At 45.8% G+C, this 22,073-nt stretch overlaps 1 protein-coding gene and 1 long non-coding RNA gene across 4 annotated transcripts in view; both read left to right on the top strand.

The window, feature by feature from the left end:
• LOC137414183 (chloride channel CLIC-like protein 1) overlaps positions 1-21,641 on the top strand; it is a 57,705-nt gene extending 36,064 nt beyond the window's left edge. For all 3 annotated transcript variants that reach the window (XM_078771374.1, XM_078771373.1, XM_078771375.1), the window contains 5 exons: positions 4,257-4,397; positions 6,469-6,565; positions 17,954-18,051; positions 18,770-18,916; positions 20,980-21,641. In XM_078771374.1, the coding sequence (XP_078627500.1) occupies positions 4,257-4,397; positions 6,469-6,565; positions 17,954-18,051; positions 18,770-18,916; positions 20,980-21,525 (1,029 nt within the window). In that variant the 3' untranslated portion in view covers positions 21,526-21,641. The remainder of the gene's footprint in view (positions 1-4,256; positions 4,398-6,468; positions 6,566-17,953; positions 18,052-18,769; positions 18,917-20,979) is intronic.
• Positions 930-2,077, top strand: LOC144890628 (uncharacterized). The gene is made up of 2 exons (XR_013622333.1): positions 930-1,202; positions 1,821-2,077. It is a non-coding gene; the product is annotated as an uncharacterized LOC144890628 (long non-coding RNA).
• Positions 21,642-22,073: the final 432 nt, after the last annotated feature.

The raw sequence follows: 22,073 nt of genomic DNA, 5'->3' as shown, positions 1-22,073 counted from the left end.
AAAGGTGGTTTTAAAAAAATTTTTTATTGCTTTTATCGCTTCCTCAACTTCCTTCTCGGTTATCTTCTCTGCCGGTCCTAAAACTGGGTTACTCTCTATGTTGCCATCCCATTGATATTATCTGCATTCAATAGTATTTCCATATATCTCTTCCATCTTCCTTTAATTCCATCTGGGTCCACAACGATTTGTCCCACTTCATCCTTCAAGCAACTCACCCCCATCACATCACACCTCTCTTTCGCTATCTGCTTTGCATACCTGAATGCCGCTCTCTGACCCTCTTCCAAATCCAAGCGTTCTCCGAACATTTTCCTACATGCCTCCTGTGCCTTTGCTACCTCTTTCTTTGTAGCCTTCTTGGCTGCCTTATAACTTTCATGCTCTGCCTTTTCTGCTCCCATACCCTTCGCCTTCTGCCACTCCTTGAACTTCTTCCTCTTCTCGTCAATCTTCTTTCCAACTTCATCATCCCACCGCCATGTTTCCGAGTGCCTCGGTGGTCCTTTTGTCCATCCACATACCTCACCAACGGCTCCCAACAGACTATCTTTTATTGACATCCAACCACTTTCAAGCTCAACCACATCATCGTCTACCATACTCAGCCTCTATTTTAATGCCTCCCTCACTGTCACCTCTTTCAACCTCCACACCTTCATTCTCGGTTGGTACTTCACCCGCCGAGTTTTTTGATTTTGTTTTTGATTCTGAACTTAATATATCCTTCAGAAAATAAAACGAAATGGCATATGACAAATTTATTGACACCCCAGACTTAATATTTGGTAGCCCTTCAAATATGGGAGAACTGAAGCAGTTTGCACAATAAGAGTGGGCCAAACTGCCAGTGGAGAGGTGTAGGAAGCTCATTCATGGCTATAGGAAGCGCTTGACTGCAGTTATTTCGTCCAAAGGCTTTTGCATGGCACTCCAAAAAAATGCACTCCAAATGGCCTTGGTAATCTCCTGATTTCATGATGACATGCACACATTCAAAGCACCCAGTTCCAAAGGCAGCACAGGAACCCTAAAACATCACTGAACCTTCTCCATGTTTGACTGTAGGGAAGGTGTTCTTTTCTTTGAAGGCTTCATTTCGTTTTCTATAAACATAGAGATGATGTGCTCTACAAAAAAAGCTCTAATTTGGTCTCATCTATCCACAGGACATTCTCCCAGAAGGATTTTGGCTTGTTCAGGTGTGTGTTTGACAAACTCCAGTCGTGCGTTCTTTTTTCTCTCTCTTAAGCCACGGTCCCATAGAGCCTGCGTTGGTATACGAGGGGCTACGATGGCCCATGATCACTCTGAACAAGTCGGCATGAACTGATGATGATGAAGTGATGGCTGATGGCTGGGGTTTATATACCCCCAAAGTAGCTACCCCCAAAGTAGCTACGAGGACGCACGATGACGCAGGATGATCCTGCGTCCTCACAGGATTGTCGTACGATTGTCGTACGATTGTCGTACGATGTCGTACGATGTCGTACGACGTCGTACGATGTCGTACGACGGTCGTACGATGGTCTACGATTGGAGGATCGTGGACCATCGTAGACCATCTTTTGAACATTTCAAAAGATGATTTTCCAACCTACGATGGCCACAAAATCGTACGTCGACGCAGGATGGGCTCCACGATGATCCACGATGCTCCACAATCCTACCATCGTAGACCATCGTATACCAACGCAGGCTCTATGGGACCATGGCTTTAGCAGTGGGTTCCTCCTGGGTGTCCTTCCATAGAACCCACTTTCATCGAGTTAGCGACGGGTGGTGTGAGTTGAAACTGTCGTACCTTGTGTCTGAAGGTCAGCTTGAATCTGTTTGGCAGTTGATCGAGGTGCTTTCTCCACCATTTGAACAATCCTTCGCTGCAATCTTCGATCAAGTTTTCTCTTGCGGCCGCGGCCAGGGTGGTTGGCTACAGTGTCGTGGGCCTTAAACTTCCTGATAACATTGTGTACAGTGGCCATTGGAACATCAAGGTCTCTGGAGTTGGACTTGTCGCCTTGAGATTGTCCATGCTTGGCTACAATCTTGTGTCTGGCCTCCTCAGACAATTCTCTGGTTTACTTTCTTTTCTCCATGCTCATTGCAGTACACACAGTGACACAAAACAGCGGAATGAATCCTTTTCTCTCTTCAAACTGGTTGAATGACTCAGCACAGGTGAGTTCAATTCCAAAGTAAAGGAGAATCACCTGCTTGAAATCGAATTATTTCTAACACCTTCTAAAAGGTTCCAATAATATTGTCTGGGCCATTTTAGGATTTCTGTGTGGAATAAGCTAAGATTTAGTAGTTTTTTCGGCTTTTTTTGTTTTGTTCCACTGCAAACCAAAGAAATACATGTGTGAATATCAAAATATTTTTTAATTTCAACAATTTTCTGGGGGAAATGGTGCATTATTTGAAAAAAGTACAAGGTTGTCGATATTTTTGGCCACGACCGTAACTATGTGTTGTCGAAATTAGTTTTGATCAGGTCAACATTGCGTGACGTCTTAGCCAAAATTGAGTGGGTAAGATTATTCAAAGTTCCATTGACCAAAGTGTTAATCAGATGTGATAGACAATAAATAATGGCTTTTTGCAATGAATAAAACAATACTGGTATTCATCTTCTTCCTCATCATCCTTTTGAGAAAAGTTCATGATGCAGTTGAGCCTGACAATAAAATACTTTTGAAGGAATTCGAAGGAGGAATGTCCATAAGGTGTGATTTTGGCCCAGTTAATATTATGAGAGGGGTTTGGGGCTTTGGGGGGAAAGGGTGGAGGGTGGGTGTGTAAGGAACTTAATTATCTTGCTGATGCTCATCTTTAAAAAGAATTTGACCTGCAAATTGGGGTCATTCGATCAAAGATTGATATGGGACACACACCACCAGCATCACACTTTGAGCAAAGCATTTGCTGAACACTTTACGCAGTGTCCAGGCTGAAGCCTGGTGTTGGCTTAGCGGTTCGGGTGCCGGCTTGGGATCCTAGGATCCTGGGTTCGAATCCCGGTCGATCGCTGAATTAACCCCAGGGGGGTTGACTCAGCCTGTCATCCTTCTGAGGTCGGCAAATTGAGTACCAGCTTGCTGGGATGAATGATCCCGGTGTGCACCCTGGTTTAGAATAGGTACACCGTATCCCTGCGCATCGTAAGAGCGTGACCAAGGGTTGGCGTCAGGAAGGGCATCCGGCCATAAAAACATTGCCTCAAACAGGGAACCATGATTGTCATGGGGCCCGCAAGGCTAACCCCCGCTCTAGCGGGGAAAATGGCCTTAAAACGATCATTCATTCATATTCATTCTATTATACCACTTAAGAAATGAAAATATTCTCTTATCCAGATCCGTATCCTGATCTTCACCAAAATCAAACCAATTAGTCTTTGTCACACACCCAACCTGTCCACCAAGTTTCGTTCAAATCCGTCCTTAACTTTTTGAGATATCCTGCTCACAGACAGACAGACAGACAAACAAACAGATTTATAACTCCATCTGTTATTCTCCTCTTTATTTTATTTTTTAAAATCAAGATTTATAGTTGCTTCATTTTTTCTTTAATTGCATCTCTTCAAAATATATTTTTTACCAAAGAGAGCCATCCGTTTGTTTGAGTCCCATTGGGCGTAGTGTAATCCATTAATTGAACTCTTGCTGATTCACAAGTCTGCAATCACTTTATGTGGATAACTTTTTTTCATGCAATTTGTGCTTATTTTATATACATGTGACTTTCTAATATTCTTTCCAGCATAACTCTGCACTTTTGCATCGATAAAAGTTTTCTACCTGCATCAAACGAAATTCCCATCTGAGCACATGCCTCACGATGCTGGAATTCCAGTTTCAAATACAATGCACGAGTGCTTTGTTGTTGTCCACTGTCTGCGGATGTCCTTGTAATTCGTGTAAAAGTACGCTGATGTCTCGTCAACCCTTGTTCTGCAGATGATATATTTGTAACCTCTTTCAAGAGCCTTTGATCACTGTTTACAAATGATAAAAATTGTTTGTTAATGTACGTTGTGTGGAAATTGCTCCTTGTGCAATTTCCTGTTCTTGCCTGCTCGGTGAATCCATGAATGAAAACTCTTTTTATTTTTGGTAAAAAGAGAATGATCTATTGTTCTTGCAGTGCTTTATGTAAGGACCTGGATAGTAATTACCAAAAGCCTGCAGAGCAATTGCCAAAAGCTCATTGCAGTTTTAACAAACCAATGTCTTTGTCTCCAACTTCAGCTCTGCATCTCTGTACTGTCGATCATCTTTTGCATCAGCACTGAGTTGTACACACGTGTGTCCTGGCGCATGCAACTCTGGCGCCTCCTGATCATTAGCTTCCTCATCAGCATTCCCTGGAATTGGCTGCACCTCTACAAGGTTGGCTTGTGGATAGTGGCAGAGCAAGACTGTGTAAATAGAAAAATTTCCATTGATAATTTCAGAAGCTAAAGCAAACACTAATTTTGTACAGGTCACAATTTTAAGGCTTAAATTTGAAGTTTGAATCATGATTCAGCTATAAAGTAGCAAATAAAAGCAGTACCGGTATTTTGTTTTGTTTTAGTACAGCTCAACTATTTGACGTGCAGAGACCTGGTAGGAGAACTGTGGGAGAACAGTTGCAGTAGGAGAACATAACCAATAACTAAAAACACCCTCCTCAAATGCATTTGCTAATTTGATATTCTTGACTTTCAATTCCATGTATTCACTCTCTTCTGCTCTGCTCTTCTAAAATATTTTTGAACATGTAAAAATTGTAAAATGCAGTGGTGAGAAAAAGTTTGTGAACCTTTAGAAATTTCTGTATTTCTGCATAATGTTGATGTAAAATGTGTTTAGATCTTCATCCAAGTCCTAATAATAGATAACGAGAACCTGATTAAAAATTAGCACACAACACAAATCTATTTTTCATTTATTTATTGAGCAAAATGGTGCAACATTCAATTTCTTTGTTGGAAAAAGTATGTGAACCTCTAGGTTAATCAGGTTAGAAAGGGGTCAATTACGGTCAGGTGTTTTAATCAACAGGATGACAATCGGGAGTGAGTTTGGGTGGCCCTGCCCTACATGAAAAACATAAACTTTGTTCGTCACCATCAGAGTCTGTTCTTCACCATGCAGGTTTGCGGAAGCGTGTCATGGCCCGATCAAGAGATTTCTGCGGAGCTCAGAAAAGAGTTGTCGATGCTCATCGGTCTGGAAATGGTTAAAAAACTATTTCTAAAGACGTTGGGCTCCACCAATCCACTGTCAGTCATATATTATACAAATGGAGAAAATTCAACATCATTGTTACTCTTTCCAGGAGCGGTCGTCCAACGAAAATCATTCCAAGAGCAAGGAGTACAATTATCCAGGAGGTCACAAAGAACCCCAGGGTAATGTCTAAGGATCTGCAGGCCTCTCTTGCATGGCTAATGTCAGTATTTTTGTGTTCACCATCAGGAAAACGCTGAACAAGAATGGTGTGCATGGGAGGATAGCAAGGAGGAAACAACTGCTCCCCAAGAAGAACATTGCCGCCCATCTCAAGTTTGCCAAAGACCACATGGATGATCCAGAAGGCTACTGGAAGAATGTTTTGTGGACAGACGAGTCGAAAGTGGAACTTTTTGGCTTAAATGAGGAACGTTATGTTGGGTGAAAACCAAACAATGCATTCCAACATAAGAACCTCATCCTAACCGTGAAGCATGGTGGTGGGAATATCATGGCTTGGGGCTGCTTTGCTGCCTCAGGTCTCGGATGGCTTGCTATCATTGACGGAATCGTGCATTCTAGATTGTACCAGCATATTCTACAGGAGAATGTCAGGGCATCTGTCAGTGAGCTGAAGCTTAACAGAAAGTGGGTCATGTAGAAAAACAATGATCCGAAACACACAAGTAAATCTACAACAGAATGGCTGAAGCAGAAGAGTTTTGCATTTTGGAATGGCCAATTCAAAGTCCAGACCTTAACCAAATTGAAATGTTGTGGCAGAACCGTAAACTAGCAATTCATGCAAGAAAGCCCACAAATATCTGAGTTGAAGCAGTTCTGTAAGGAGGAATGGGCCAAAAGTCCTCCAAGCCGATGTGCAGGACTGATCAAGAGTTACAGGAAACGTTTCGTTGAAGTTATTGATGTCAAGGGGTGCCACCAGTTACTGAATGTAAAGGTTCACATACTTTTTCCAACAAAGAAATTGAATGTTGGATCATTTTGCTCAATAAATAAATGAAAAAGTCGATTTTTCTGTGTGCTATTTGTTTAATCAGGTACTCTTTATGTATTTTTAGGACTTGGATGAAGATCTGATCACATTTTACATGAAACTTATGGAGAAATACAGAAAAATCTAAAAGGTTCACAAAATATTTCTCACCACTGTAATGAGTAGTGTGATGGATAGAGTTCTGCAATGAGCTTCTTGTTGTTTATTATTTTTTATTTTTTTCAGCTTGCCTTCGCAGAGAAACAAGCCAAGATTGTGAGCTCTCAAGTTCCAAATTACTGCATCGGCAGTCAATACATGAGCTGGCGTGACAGTCTGTGGGGTAAGGACACAGAATGTACATTCAAAAGGGGAGTCCAGCTGTGCAAGATGCATTTTTGGAGGTTGGACGATGAAATATTTCAACAGTTAAGCTTCCCTCTTACTTTAATTTATAAAAAATCCCAAACATCTACACACGGTCCTAACCAAGGAAGTGACACTAATTGGCGAGGTTTTAAATCGTATGTTTAAAGATTTGTATCGATAGGTTAACCAGTTTCAAAGATTTTAATTTTTCCCTTTCAATAGAATATTGCGGCCAAACAACATGACTGATGACATCATCATTGTGAACCAATTTTCCACATGGATACTCGATCATACGTTTAAAGTTTAGTATCGATCGATTAAGCGGTTTCTAAGAAGGAGATTTAATGTGTAAAGAAGGAGATTTAATAATGTCTTTCATTCATTCCCTAAACTCTCCAGCACTCCATCCTCCCTCCAGCGTCCTCAAACGTATTTTTGACTCGAATGTCTCAAGAAACTCATTTTGCAATAAATGTTCGTTTCCCATTAATCGTACATTTTTCAAAATCCCATCACCCCAAAATCCCATTTCCCATCACCCCTCCCCTCTAAATCTACCCCCTTGCCCCTCCCCTCCAAATCATCCCCATCACCCATCTCTTTCAAATCTTCCCCCTTGCCCCTCCTCTCCAAATCTTCCCAATCACCCATTCCTTTCAAATCTCCCCCACACCCCTCCCCTCCGAGACTCTCCCTCGCTCCTCCCCTCCTAGACTCCCCTCTCACCCCTCCTCCTCAAAGCGTCCTCCCCACTTCTTCCCCCTTCCAACTTTCACCTTCATCTCCCTCAACCTTCTGCCTCGCTCTTCCCCCTCGTCAAATAACACCTCACTGCGCCTCTCCCAATCACCATCAAACCTTTTGTCTGCCCCATTCTTCCCTTTCTCCAAGCTATTCTGTAATCTCCGACACACCTTCAACAGCTCTCCCTACCACTTCCTCCTCTTCCACATCTTACCCTGCATCTTACCCTTACCCTACCGCTCCCCCCCCTGTTCTGTATCTGATGCTCCCCCTTCCTCTTCCTTAACAGTATGGACCTCAAACATCCGGGGCCTTCGTTCAAACTTAACTGATCTCTCCATACAGGTTGCTTCTGTCAAACCAGACGTGATCTGCTTAACAGAAACTTTCCTCCTTTATGATGTCTCTGATTCCTTAGTATCTCTCCCGGGCTACTCCCTCCTCCGGTATGATAGACCTGAGCCTCGTCCTGGAGGTGGGGTTGCTATCTTTATAAAAAACTATCTTCCTCACTCGCCCTGCACTGCCCTCTCTCCACCTCACCCCCAGGAATACCTTTGGCTACGGCTTCCCCTTCGCTCCCACCTTTTGTTCATATGTGTGTTGTACCGTCCACCAAACAGTGATGACTCAATCTACATCTCGCTGTCTGAGAATATGGACCACCTTCTATCTACCCATCCCAACTCTCTCTTCCTCATATGTGGTGATTTCAACTGTCACCATGCCAGTTGGCTGGGTGTGGGTACCTCTCTCACCAGCCATGGCTCTTCAGCAAAGGACTTCTGTGACTCACTGGGACTGACACAATCTGTCAATTTCCCGACCCGGATTTCAGTCAACGGATCATCTTCTCTTCTGGACTTGGTTATGACTAACTTCCCTGAAAATGTCTGCTGCTCTTCTGCTCCAATCGGCTCTTCTGATCATGTGCTTGTCAAAGTGGACATCTCTCTGACCATTCTTAGAGAGCCTCCTCAGCGTCGACGAGTCTGGCATTTCACTCAGGCCAACTGGCACGGTCTTCAAGCAGCCATCAATCATCTGGACTGGTCTCCCATCTCTACTGCCTCTGATAATAAATTCTTCCTGGGAATTCTTCCAAAGCAAACTGCTCTCTCTCATGCACAGATTTATCCCATCTCGTCTTCTGTTGTCATACCCTTCCTCCCGTCCATGGTACACGGAATCTTGTGGTGAGGCTATTGCCCAGAAACAACTTGCTTTCGTCTCCTGGAAAGCAAATCCAACGGAAGGAAATCTCATTTCCTTTCACAAAGCCCGAAACAAGTGTGTATCCACCCTCAGGAGAGCCAGGAAACAATATCTCTCCGTTCTCAGGACCGAACTCTCTTATCTGTCTCCCTCTTCCAAATCCTGGTGGCGTCTGGTCAAATCTGTTTCTGGTGTTTGTTCCCCCTCCATCCCCTCCCTCACCTCAAATGGCCACACGGCTGACTCCGCACGTGAAAAAGCTGAATGCCTCAACTCTGTGTTTGCCTCTAAATCTTGTGTCCCAAACCCATCCCTCTCTGTACCCACCGTACCCAGTCGTACCCTGCTGCTCCTGGACTCTGTGTCCTTTCCTCCTGACAAGGTGGAAAAGTTTCTGTCAACCCTCGACTCGGATTCTGCAACTGGACCTGACGGCATCAGCCCACGGGTCCTAAAATCCTGTTCTTCCGCTCTTTCACTCCCTCTCTCTGTTCTCTTCACCCTCTCTTTTGCTCAAGGTCATCTTCCATCTGCTTGGAAATCTGCCAACATCACCGCTTTGCACAAAAAAGGTGTAAAAACAGATCCCAGCAACTACAGACCAATCAGCCTTCTCCCAATTATCAGCAAAGTCATGGAATCCATCATTGCTTCAGATATGAAATCTTTCCTCTTCTCCAATGGCTTGATCTCTGATCATCAATTTGGTTTCAGACCTGGACACTCTACTCTGGACATGCTGCTTCTGCTTTCTCAACAATGGATGGAGGGCCTCAATGCCAAACAGGAAATTAGAGCAGTCTCCCTTGACATATCACGTGCCTTCGATATGGTCTGGCACCCCGCTCTGCTCACCAAACTCTCCTCTTTTGGTATCCATGGAAATCTCCACGCATGGCTGGCGGACTTCCTCTCTAGTCGTAGTCAACGTGTGGCCCTGAATGGGTTTCTCTCATCTCCTCTTCCTGTTCAGGCTGGAGTTCCACAAGGCAGTGTTCTGGGCCCTGTGCTTTTTCTGGTCTTCATCAATGATCTCTCTGACTCTCTTGAAAATCCTCTGTATCTCTTTGCTGATGACTCTACTCTCTGTCGCTCCATTCTTCATCCCTCAGATCGGCAGTCTGCAGCCTCCTCACTCTCTGCAGACCTGGACAAAATTACAGACTGGTCAAACAAGTGGAACATGTCTTTCAATCCTGACAAATCTCACACTCTTACGATGTCTCTCCGAAAAGACCGACTGGACAACCCTCCCATCCACTTTCTGAATAATCCTCTCCAAGAAGTTCTGTCACTCAAGCTTTTGGGTCTCACTATCTGCCATGATCTTTCCTGGGAAAACCACATTTCAAATCTGGCCTCCAAAGCCAGTCGCCGACTGGGCATCCTCCGTCGTGCGAAGTCCTTCCTTGGCACACCTGAGCTCCTCACCACATACAAGGCTTTCATCCGCAGCTCAATGGAATACTGCTCTCCCCTCTGGGCTGGTGCTCCTGCCTCACACCTAGCTCGTCTTCACGCTGTTGAAACCAAAGCATTCAGAATCATTGGAATCTCCCGCGATGAAGCTAACTCCAAGGGCCTCTCACTCAGTCACCGCAGGCAGGTTGGTGGTCTTTCCGTCTTCTACCGACTCCTCTCTGGCCTTGCCCCCCCCCCATCTCTCTCTGGTTTCTGTCCCGCAAATATTCCTACAGGTCGCACAAGATCTGCCTGCAACCCTCTTATGGTCAAACTGCCAAAATCAAGACTCTCTGCTCAACTTCACTCCTTCATTCCTCTTTTCTCCCGCCTCTGGAACAAACTCCCTCACTCTCTTCAATCCCACTCCACCCTCCAGGTCTTTAAAACAGCTGTTCACCACCATCTCTTATCTTCCCCCATCCAAAACCTTGATCTTTTCTACCCCCGCTAATTTCACCCCAATTCCACTTTTTTGAAATACCAACTTCTGTCCTGGAAGTCCTTGATGTCCTTGTGTTTTATACTTCTCCCTCCCCCCCCCCCCCTTCCCATGCCTCCTCCCCCCAAGCCCTCTCCCTTCCACACATCTCCCTGCTCTCAAATGTTGTGTTTGTGTGCTTCCCCTTCTCTCCCCATCTTGTTTTCCGCTCCCTCTTTTTATATATTTTGTTTGTCTGGTTGATTTGTTTGTGAAGTAAATGTTAGCTCTTTCACGAGCCTCGATTCAGTATACAAAAAAAAAAAAAAAAAAAAAATGTATCAGTTGGGCAGTTTCGGAGATGACGTCATCGTTGTCAACAAATCTTTCCCATGGGTAGTCAATTATATCTGTAAAGTTTTGTATCGATCGGATAAACGGATACAGCAGGTAGGTATGCTACAAGGCCGTGAAGACCAATGAAAACTTGGTCCAATGGATCAACGGACCCATTAGTACCTCAAAGGGATGATTTGAGAAGATAAGCTGAATCTCTTAAAAAACCCAGCACACAGTGGGTTAAAGTTGAGCCGTTGTGACAAAAGAATGGATGAATCATTAAACCCTCACAGGTTCGCATACGGAAGACCCCCGATGTCCTCTTTTGTGGATGTCTGATTTCAGTTATATGCACCACAGGAAACAGAGTGTGGCCACTCAAGTGAAGTCCCAACACATTCTTGCACTCTCTCGTCCATATCCCTCTCTCCCTTCCCATATATAACACATATAACATATAATAAAGGGAGTGGGAGAGAGAGGGAAGCACAACAGCAGAAGAGAACAGGGACATCAGGAGATCTGTGGAAGGGAGAGGGCTGGGGCAGGGTAAACAGGATAAACAAGATAAATACTATAGTGACTCTGAGGAAAGAAAACGGAATTTGAAGGAGGTAGATTTTGGGTGGATTAACGGGTGTAGACAAGATCAAGATTTTGGATAGGGGAAGACAAGAGATGGTGGTGAACACCTGTTTTGAAGACCTGGAGAGGGGAGTGGGATTCCCTTCCAAAGTTATTGTCGTGTTGAGTGGGAATCCCTTCCACTGGGATTCCCTTCCAAAGTTATTGTCGTGTTGAGTGGGATTCCCTTCCAAAGTTATTAGTTAAACAGCAAATGGAACCTTACCCAATCACAATTCGATCCTAGAAATCGATAACAGTCTGGTCCCTAACACAAGTCATAATGTAATAGAATACAGAATGTCAAATCTCTGCATCAACATCAGAAATCACCATGATCATTCGAGGTGTTTGTTCGTTTGACTTGTATGCACTCCTGCACCACTGAACCAAATTAGCTTAAAACTCCACCTTGTCCTCAGAGTGTGTAGTGAAGGATTTCGGGAGTTGGGACTGTTACATCAAACTTATGTTTTAACATCAAAGTGTGGGAACTATTCTAAGAATGTACTCTATTCTCTGAAAGCAACATTTGAAGTCGACTTATGGATGACCTAGAGAGTTTGGGGAAGTGGGTAAAGGAGTAAGTAAGTGGGTGTAAAGGTACGGGGGAGTGGAGGAATGGGTAAAGGGTAAAGTGTCGAGGGGGGGGGGAGTCATTGAAAGGGTAGAGGGGATCAATGGGCCAAGGAATTAAGGAAAGTAGGTGAAGGGGTAGAAAAGCTAGTGAGAGAAGGGATATAAGTGGGAGTGGATTAAGGGTAATGGGTTGAGGGAAGTGAGTGATTGGAAGTATGTGAAGATGTAAATAAGGCAGGGGGAAAAGGAGAATAAGTGAGTGGATGAAAGGGGAATGTGTAAAGGGGCAGAGGGGAATGGGAGAAGGGTTGCTGAGTAAGTAGATTAAAAGGAGTAGGTTTGCAAATGTTAGCGCCAATGGTGTGTGTGTGTGTGTGTGTGTGTGTGTGTGTGTGTGTGTGTGTGTGTGTGTGTGTGTGTGTGTGTGTGTCCATAGCAACAACCAGCATCCATATACATTGTTGTGAAAAACCAATCGGGTCCACAACTTTAGTCCATCTGTTGGTTTAATTCCATTAAGACCATGACATCATTCTGTAAATACAGGAAATGCAATAGGAATAAGGTTTGGCATCACATGGGTCCATTCATAACATTCAATGCAAGCAAGCTTAATATTCTATGCAGGCGTACCGTTAGCGAGTCCACTCGATGTAACATGTCACAGGAGAAGTCCCCCTGAGCACCGACCGCAGCGGGTCTTATAGCCGCGCCCCTAGCGGTGTCAGCGAGCAACGATCATCACCTGGGTTCAGCATTAGTACGAATACGATTTCACTACATTCTCCCCACCGTTAGAATTACACTGCAGAGCGGCTAGAATCGAGCGAGCGTCAGCATTAACAGGGTGTGGAACATGGTATCAGTCGACCCAACCGTACCGGTCCGGGCGGCGAATTTCTCTGCCAGCACGCGTCCGAAATTCCCCGGGTACGGCATCACGTATCCCAGAGACCCCGGCGTCGGAGGAGCTACCGGAGTCAGGTGACGAAGGGGGTACCGCCAAGCCTTCGGGCACGGGTAGATGCGGCGAAGGGAGGGTCGGCAGACTTTCAGCGACGGGAGCGTCGGAAGAGTCCATAGTCTCAAAGATTGGTTCGATCGGTTCGTCCGATTCCCTACAAGGGTCGGCGATCCCACATGGGGCAAGATGACGTACGGAGACAGTGGTCTCACGTCCATCAGCTGTCATCACACGAGCATGCTCAGGATTAGCGTGGAATATCTGCACTTTGTCCACTAAGGGGTCGTACTTGCTCGTGCGAACCGCCTGTTTGAGGTAGGCCGGCCCGGGCTCAGCGAGCCAACTGGGTGAAGACCGTATACACCCCGTGCTCCTGGGGTGGTGGAAAGGTCTCTCGTGGGGAGTCTGGTTGGTGGCCGTACACAGTAGAGCCCTGATCGAGTTCAACGCTGCAGGTAGCGACCAAGCCCATTTATCGAGGCCCCGGCCGAGGGTCCGGAGGTTGAGCATGACGGCCCTCAATATAATCCCGTTGAAGCGTTCGATCTGCCCATTTGCCTGGGGTCTGTACGGCGTGGTGTAACTAGAAGCGATGTTATTTTGGAGCAGATAGCCTCGCACCTCCTGAGACAAGAAGACCGCACCCCGGTCAGTATGCACATAGGCCGGGTACCCGAACATAGAGAACAAATTCTGTAAGCATCGCATTACCGTGGCAGCAGTCATGTCCACACACGTATAAGCGAAGGGAAATCGCGAGTACTCATCGACGATAGTGAGCAGATAGCGAGAGTTACTCGACACCGGCAATGGGCCCTTGAAATCCATCGCCAAGCGTTCCCACGGCCTCGTAGCCCTAACCAGAGTCCCCATGGGTGGGTTATAGAAACGCGGTTTGATTTCCGCGCATATAGCACAGTCGCGACAGATACGGCGGATATCATCAATCGAGTATGGTAGATTGCCACGCCGCACAAAATGAGCGAAATGCGTTACGCCCGGATGCCCCGCAGTGGCATGCAGCACGCGTAGGCCCTCCAAAGTGGCGATACCCGCGCACGTAGCCGGTCTCGATAAGGCGTCGGCGGCCTGGTTATCCTTCCCCGGGCGGTATTTGATAGTGTAGCAGAAGTCGGCAAGCTCTATACGCCAGCGAGTGATTTTCTCATTCTTAATGCGCTGGGCGTGTAATGTGTCGTACATGAACGCAACACTTTGCTGGTCCGTGATGATTTGGAAACATCGCCCGAGTAAGTACGGGCGCCATCGCCGAATAGACTCGACGATCGCATACGCTTCCTTTTCGACAGACGAATGTCTCCGCTCAGCGGAGGTAAGAGTCCGTGAAAAGAAAGCCACCGGACGCCCTCCTTAGGAGAGGGTCGCTGCGATGGCCCGATCAGAGGCATCACTTTCGAGGACGAAAGATCCGCTCTCGTCGATCGTCGCCACAGCGGCACTGGCGATGTCGGCCTTAAGGCCTCCAAAGGCCGCCAATGCGGCCGGACGCAGAGGGAATGTGTCGCAGGCCACAAGGGGGCGAAGTTTCGCGGAGAAATTTTGGACCCATTTTGAGTAATGGGCGAATAGCCCGAGGGCGCGCTGCAGGGACGCCCGATCGCAGGGAGGGGCCATGTCGAGCAAAGGTCGCAGACGCTCCTTATCCGGAGCGACAGAGCCATGGGTCACGGTGTACCCCAGAAGATCTATCTTGCGTAGAGAGTATTGACACTTATGCTCGTTCATGGTTAAGTGATACCTCTGCGCGACCTCGAGGAAGCGCTTCAGATTAGCATCATGGTGCCCTTGGTCATTCCCACAAACCGTAAGATTGTCTAGGTAGACGAAAACATCGGTTAAGTTCTCCCTTGCAATGAGGTCATCCATGGCCCTCTGGAAACAGGTGACCCCGTTCGTTACCCCAAAAGGCAATCGAGTAAACTGGTACAACCGTTGCCCCGACTCAAATGCGGTATAGATACGATCTGCCCTAGAGATAGGGATCTGATGGTACGCACTACGGAGATCGAGAGTGCTGTAGACCGAGTACTGGGCCACCTGTCACACCAGCGCGTCCATCCCCGGAAGGGGGTAGGCATCCAGCTGTGTAAAGCGGTTAATCGTTTGGGAATAGTCGATTACCATGCGTCTGCGGTGTGCATCGCTTCGCACCACCAAGACCTGGGCTCGCCACGGCGACCGGCTAGGTTCTATGATCCCGTCTTTCAAGAGCTGAGCCGTTTCGTCCGCAATGAATTGCATGTCTGCTCGAGAGTAGCGCCGTGATTTTACCGCTACAGGGGTACAGTCGGAGGTTAGATTGGGGAACAGCGAAAGCGGCTGGATTTCCATTTTCGCTAGGGCACACACAGCAAGCGCGTCAGCCCCCACAACAAGCGTGTCAGGCCCACCAAACTCCATTTCCAGCCATCCATGTCGCTTAAGAAAATCGTGTCCTAACAGAATATCAGCACATAAAGCAGGTAAGACCATAAGGTGTGTACATCTGGGAAGACCCGTCCCTTTATCACGAGTTTCAATCGGCATTCCCCCTTCGTGCTGAGTCGAAGTCCCTGGGAAGCCATGAAGATCCGTCTCGTAGACCTCAAGACCTGCCAACCATGCCTGTGCACTAGTCGCTGGTCGATAAAACTATCCGTAGACCCTGTATCCACCAAGGCCCGCACACAATGGCCCTCGACCATGAGGGGAATAAGGGCTTGAGCCAGGCCGGACGAGCCTGCTGGGAGTGGGACCGAACCTCCCGAGTGGGTCGGCCGAGCCTCGCGGGCGGATCCTATGCCAGCGGCAGTTTTCCGGGCGTCAGAGGGTGCCCGTGGAGTCTCGTATAAGTTGTCAGGGTGTGTTCCCATGCAATCTGCAGTTTTGCGGTTGTTGCCGGAGTATTCGTTGTTCATGGGGAATCCGTTAAAGCCATCAGAGAGCTTTCCCATGCATTCCGGTGCTTTGCGATTCAAAATCGCCGTTTGATGTGTATGGGCCTCCGTAGTATTCGAAATCGCCGTTTGATGGGTATGGGCCTCCGTAGTATTCGAAATCGCCGTTTGACGGGTGAGGGCCACCGTAGTTGGTACCGAGCTCGTGTCGCCGCCAGTGGACGCTGTACGCTCTTGAGAGACACGATGAGAACGTACCGCTGGGGCTTGGTGAGGCTCCAAAGCCCCTCGCGTGGCCCGGAGTCTAGTCAAGGACGCATGTGCCGTGCCCGATTGAGGATGAGACTGTTGTGGCTGTTCGGTGACTCTCACCAAGGTCGATTGAGCGACCAGGGGCCCGCGAGGAGGGACCCTGTCCTTCAAAGCCGGGTAAGGCGCCGTGTTCCGAGCTCGGCTCGTAGGCTCCACAATGAGCCCATTCAAGGTCACGCGCGGCCGCGAGCCGCGTGCGGTTTTCCGGCACACTTTTGCGTAGTGCCCCTTTTGCGAGCACAAATGGCATATGGCGTCCCGAGCCGGACACACTGTCCGGAGATGTCGTTGTCCCCCACAGAAGTAGCAAGTGGCTCCGCGTAAGGCCTTGGGTCTGGTCGTAGCGGCAGCCATCAGGACCGGATCCTCCTCCGGAGCATCCTGGAGTTCCGCGAGCAGTTCCGCTCCCTCGGCGGTAGCACTCTCAGGCCGTGCGTGTAGCGAGGTTCCCGCCAAGAGGCGCGTGCGATCATAGGCGTTCGACTGCAACCGCGCTTCAGTGTGTACCTTTCCTTGCTCGAGTGCCGCCGCGAAGGCAGGTCGGTCTTCTCCAGGAGTTTGAGCCGTAGGTCCTGAGAGGAGACCCCGGCGACGTAGGCGTCTAGGAGAAGGTCATCCTGAGCCTGCTCGTGAGTCCGTGGCTCCCGGGTGCTGTCCAGCAGGAGTTGCCGGAGCTCCTGGGCATAGTGATCCATCGGCTCGTTGGGTTGCTGGCGTCGCGTTAATAGCAAATGCCGAGCATACACCGGGCTCTTTTCCTTTATGTACAATTGTTTGAGCTCCGCAATAGGGAGGTCGTACGTCGCACATTGTGCAATACTGTTGTACACCTTGTTGTCGACCTTGGAGTGCAGCGTTGCTAGCTTCGCGACAGCCGTCGGCTCGGTCTCAGGCTCAGCGAAATGGTTCTCCAACGTTTTCAGCCAGTGCTTCAGTTGCAATCCACCATCCGAGGCTTGCGGGTCGGCGCAGAATTGTGTGACCAACAGCGTCTTGTTGCCCGCCATGTCGGTAGATCGTTAATGGAATTAAGTGTTGTGAAAAACCAATCGGGTCCACAACTTTAGTCCATCTGTTGGTTTAATTCCATTAAGACCATGACATCATTCTGTAAATACAGGAAATGCAATAGGAATAAGGTTTGGCATCACATGGGTCCATTCATAACATTCAATGCAAGCAAGCTTAATATTCTATGCAGGCGTACCGTTAGCGAGTCCACTAGATGTAACATAGCGAGTCCACTAGATGTAACATGACACAGGAGAAGTCCCCCTGAGCACCGACCGCAGCGGGTCTTATAGCCGCGCCCCTAGCGGTGTCAGCGAGCAACGATCTTCATCACCTGGGTTCAGCATTAGTACGAATACGATTTCACTACATACATCTCCACTAATTATTACCTTCGCAAAAGCGGAAGGTTATGTTTTGATCGCTGTGTATTTATTTGTATGTCTGTGTGTGTGTGTGTATGTTATTCGCATAACTCAAAAAGTATTCAACCGAATTGCATGAAATTTGGTGGGATGATTGGTTATTATACGGGACACATTTGATTAGATTTTGGGAGCAATCGGGTCAAAGGTCAAGGTCAAGGTCACGAAAAGGTCAAAATCGTATTTTTGTTGTTCTGTTCCCTACACTCCCATGCCAAGTACAGAACAGTAGCTGCGGCGAAGGTATGCGCTCTACCGAGTGCCCGTTCTAGTTTCCTTATTGGATTCTGGCTTGTGTTTTGTCCATGTTTTGTATATAACGGGTATGAATGACCAATGCAAGGATTCTTTTTTTTCTGTGTTGCAGAATGGGCTCGGCAGTCCTTCACTCTACAAGAGGATCCTTGCCTAATTCACCATCGCAATATGCTTGTGGATCCCATTTTGGAGGTCTCTCCAACAAAGGTGCAACTTTTCCATAAAGCTTCTTTATTTTTCAAAACTATACCACATACATTATTACTAATGTATCACCCTATTCTTTATCAAAGGTCCATGTTTGTTATGAAAGTTGGGTAGCAGCAGCAGCTGAAAATAAAGGCAGCAGCAGCAGCATTAGGAAGTGTATTATTTTAGCTGTCAATTCTTGAATCAGTCACTGAGTTTTAACAACTGTTTACATTTTTCCCCATTTTTATAATTATTTAGTGTTTACAAGCTGGTAAATTGCCCAGGGAACCAGTTACACACATTTGGGCATACAAAATACATGTCTATGTGACAGCCAGATTGGTGGTTGACTTGGTGGCTTTCATGACTGGTAATCCACCTGAAAACGATTGACAGTCTGTATTTAATAATAATGTAAAAGGTGCCATGATTAACTTGACCGATTCCTAGAATTATTCAAAGATCGAAGAGCTATTTGAATTTTGGACATCTGGCAATACATTCCAGAAGTTTTGCGAATTGGAAGAAATGACTAAGAATTTTCTTTTTTTCCACGACGTGGTGGGAATAATTATGGTAGTAGTAGTAGTAGTAGTAGTAGTAGTAGTAGTAGTAGTAGTAGTAGTAGTAGAAGAAGAAGATGAAGATGAAGATGAAGATGATGTAGATGATGTAGATGATGATGACTATATTTATTTTTCTCTTTATTATCCTCCTTTTCCATTTGGATCAGGCTCTGGCTGTGACATTGACCACATTTGTGCTTGAACCTGTTAAGTACCTGGGTGGTGCATTTGGAGACTTCCTTCGGGCTACGTACCACAATCTACCTTGGCATCTGCAACTTGTGGCTACCGTCCTCCTATTTTCAGCACTGCTTGTGAGTCTATTTTTTCTGTTTTCACCATTGCTTATCACATAAGTTTACAGCGTATCACATAAGACGCGTACAGCGTCGCACACGCCTCTTGCTGATGGCGAGAGTCACGAGCAGGCTTGTCTGTCCATGTCCAACATGTGTCGCTCTGCTTGCTTTCTTGTTCTTGTGTCTCCACTGCCGAAGGTGTTATGTTTTTGGGTTGGCCGTTCGTGCATCTGTCTGTCCATGATCAATTTTTACCTCGTTAACTTGTGAACCACTGAAGGGATTTTTAACAAACATGGTACAAAGATGTATTATGATGCTAAAATGAACTGATTATATTTTGGGTTCAAGGGATAAAAGGTCATGTGAGCTTGAGCTCAAAGTAGCAGATTTTTGTTACCACGATAACCTTTGAACCGTTGAACGGATTTTGACCAAACTTGGTATAATTATGGACTCTAATGCAAAGATGAACGGATTCAATTGTAGATTCAAAATGTCAAAGGTCATGTGGGTCATGTGCCCTTTCAAAATCATTTTGCAGGCCATAACTCGAGTTAGAAGCATCATGTTGTCTCTTTTACTTATCTGTCTTCTCTCTTCTCTCTTTCTTTCTACCTTAAGGAATAGAAGAATAGAATGATCGTTTTTAAGGCCATTTTCCCCGCTAGAGCAGGGGTTAGCCTTGCGGGCCCCATGACAATCATGGTTCCCTGTTTGAGGCAATGTTTTTATGGCCGGATGCCCTTCCTGACGCCAACCCTTAGTCGCCTCTTACGATGCGCAGGGATACAGTGTACCTATTCTAAACCGGGGTACACACCGGGATCATTCATCCCAGCAAGCTGGTACTCAATTTGCCGACCTCGGAAGGATGACAGGCTGAGTCAACCCCCCTGGCGTTAATTCAACGATCGACCGGGATTCTAACCCAGGATCCTAGGATCCCAAGCCGACACCCTAACCGCTAAGCCAACACCAGGCCAACACCATCTTATGGGACCTTTGATTTTTCATATGCCCTTTAATTGAGATCAAATGTAACAGTGGGTTGACATCTAACTTGGACGGAGGCCAATTGGGCCTCTGACACATTTGCGTCAATTCCACTTTCTATTTAATCAAGCAGTGAGGGAGCAAAAAAAACCTACCGTTCACAGGTCAATTTTTTTGGGGAAAGTACATCCCTAATGGATTTTGACCTTAAAAAAGCACTAAGGGGATTGTGGTGCTGTGCCCCCACTGTTCTGAAGACAACTAACACAAGTAACCTCTATCTCCTTCCAAAAGAAACCTCCACACACCTCTTTGTTGGTCTGCCATTGGGCCTACACAATCCTTGAAAGGTTTGGTCACGATCATTTAAAGCAGTTAAGTAGATTACCCTTCCCCTGTTCGAAATGTCTCACCCCGTCCTTAAATCTCCAAATCTATTATAGCTAATAACTTAATTATTTCTCATTAATCCCCCATGGTACCCCAATTATTCAAGCCACGTCTGGTGGCACTACGGGCCATAGGGCTGACCTGAATAGCCAGACCTCGATGATCAAGAACATTCCCTCCCCTTCCCCACACTCCCCACTCCTAAAATGTCTGCCTTCTACCCTATTTTACTCCCCATTTCCCCTATTATGTGTGCTAAATTTGGTTGTGATCATTTAAGCTGTTACAAAGATTTGGGTTGTGATCATTTAAGCCCTTCCACCCTTCCCCTCTACCCTTCAACCTTGGCCCTTTCCCAATGACACTTCCCATGGGGCCCCCATTATTTCTGCCAAGTTTGGTGGCCAAACAATGTTCCCTTCTCAAGCTATACAATATATAAGGGAACGGACAGACAAACAGAGAAATGGAGTGTGACAGACAGTAAGAGCAGCTGTGCATTTGTGTTTAGCTCTTACCTGATGCACCTGATGCAAGACTGCTTTGTAAATGTGCTGCACGTGCAAAAAAACCTTGCACAACTTATTGAGTTAACATATGCATACTTGTATGAAGCCTTTTCAACATGATTCTCTTTGTGACATCAAGTATTTATTGAGGAGTGTACACGTTGTGTATTTTTGCCTGTACAGGCTCTTCCCCACATTTTGGGACGTGCCCACCTCGCCATATTGCAGCAGGTGCAATACCTGGGAGGTGAACTTGAACATGATGAGCGGCAAAGACAAATCGCGGAGAACAGGGAGCACGTTGGAGTTGTTGAGCAGCCAGAAGAAATGCTTGGTATTGCTGGGCGTCACAATACCTACGGTCAACAAGACACAAATGCGGATGGTGATTCTGTTTTGCGATTGCGTCCATTGCAGAAGAATGACAAGAATGTAAATGATGTAAAGCAAGAGCCAGAAGCACAAACTGCCCCATTGGGCACGAATGGTCCATCTGGTCCATCTCCTACCGGTCATACAAGCCGTCAAAATAATGGCTCTGGAGATTGTGGTAAGAGCATACAACAGCCACAGTTGCAAGGTAGTGATCACAGATCGAATGAAGATTATAATCATCAGGATGGACATTGTGATGACCAACAGACAGCTGCACCCACGGTCTCTGAGCCAGAGTCTACTTCCAAGGTGAGAGAGGATACAGCTTGCATGACGGAACCCATCGGATTATAAGAACAATTACTATGTTCATCATCAGCAATCTTTTGCCACATTGGTGGGCTTTAATGTTACATACATGACTTTAAAAAGCCTTTTTTTTTTTCATGCTCCTGCTTTCTCCCTTAAGCCGGGTGCACACCTGAGCATTCAATTGCACAACCAAAATCGCACAAATAGTTTTTCTGCAACTGTTCTGGCCACATTTGTGCAAGTTGCTGTGCAACAATGTTGTATATATATATATATATATATATATATATATATATATATATATATATATATATATATATATATATATATATATATATATATATATATTTATATATATATATTATATATTTTATATATATATATATATATTTATATATATATATTATATATTTTATATATATATATTATATATTTTATATATATATATTATATATTTTATATATATATATTATATATTTTATATATATATATTTATATATTTTATATATATATATTATATATTTTATATATATATATTATATATTTTATATATATATATTATATATTTTATATATATATTATATATTATA

This window comes from Myxine glutinosa, chromosome 2, assembly GCF_964187855.1.
Source record: "Myxine glutinosa chromosome 2, kmMyxGlut1.1, whole genome shotgun sequence".
In the NCBI taxonomy this organism is placed as follows: domain Eukaryota; kingdom Metazoa; phylum Chordata; class Myxini; order Myxiniformes; family Myxinidae; genus Myxine; species Myxine glutinosa.
The sequence above is the reverse complement of the archived record's forward strand: the minus strand, read 5'-3'. Positions and strand labels throughout refer to the sequence as shown.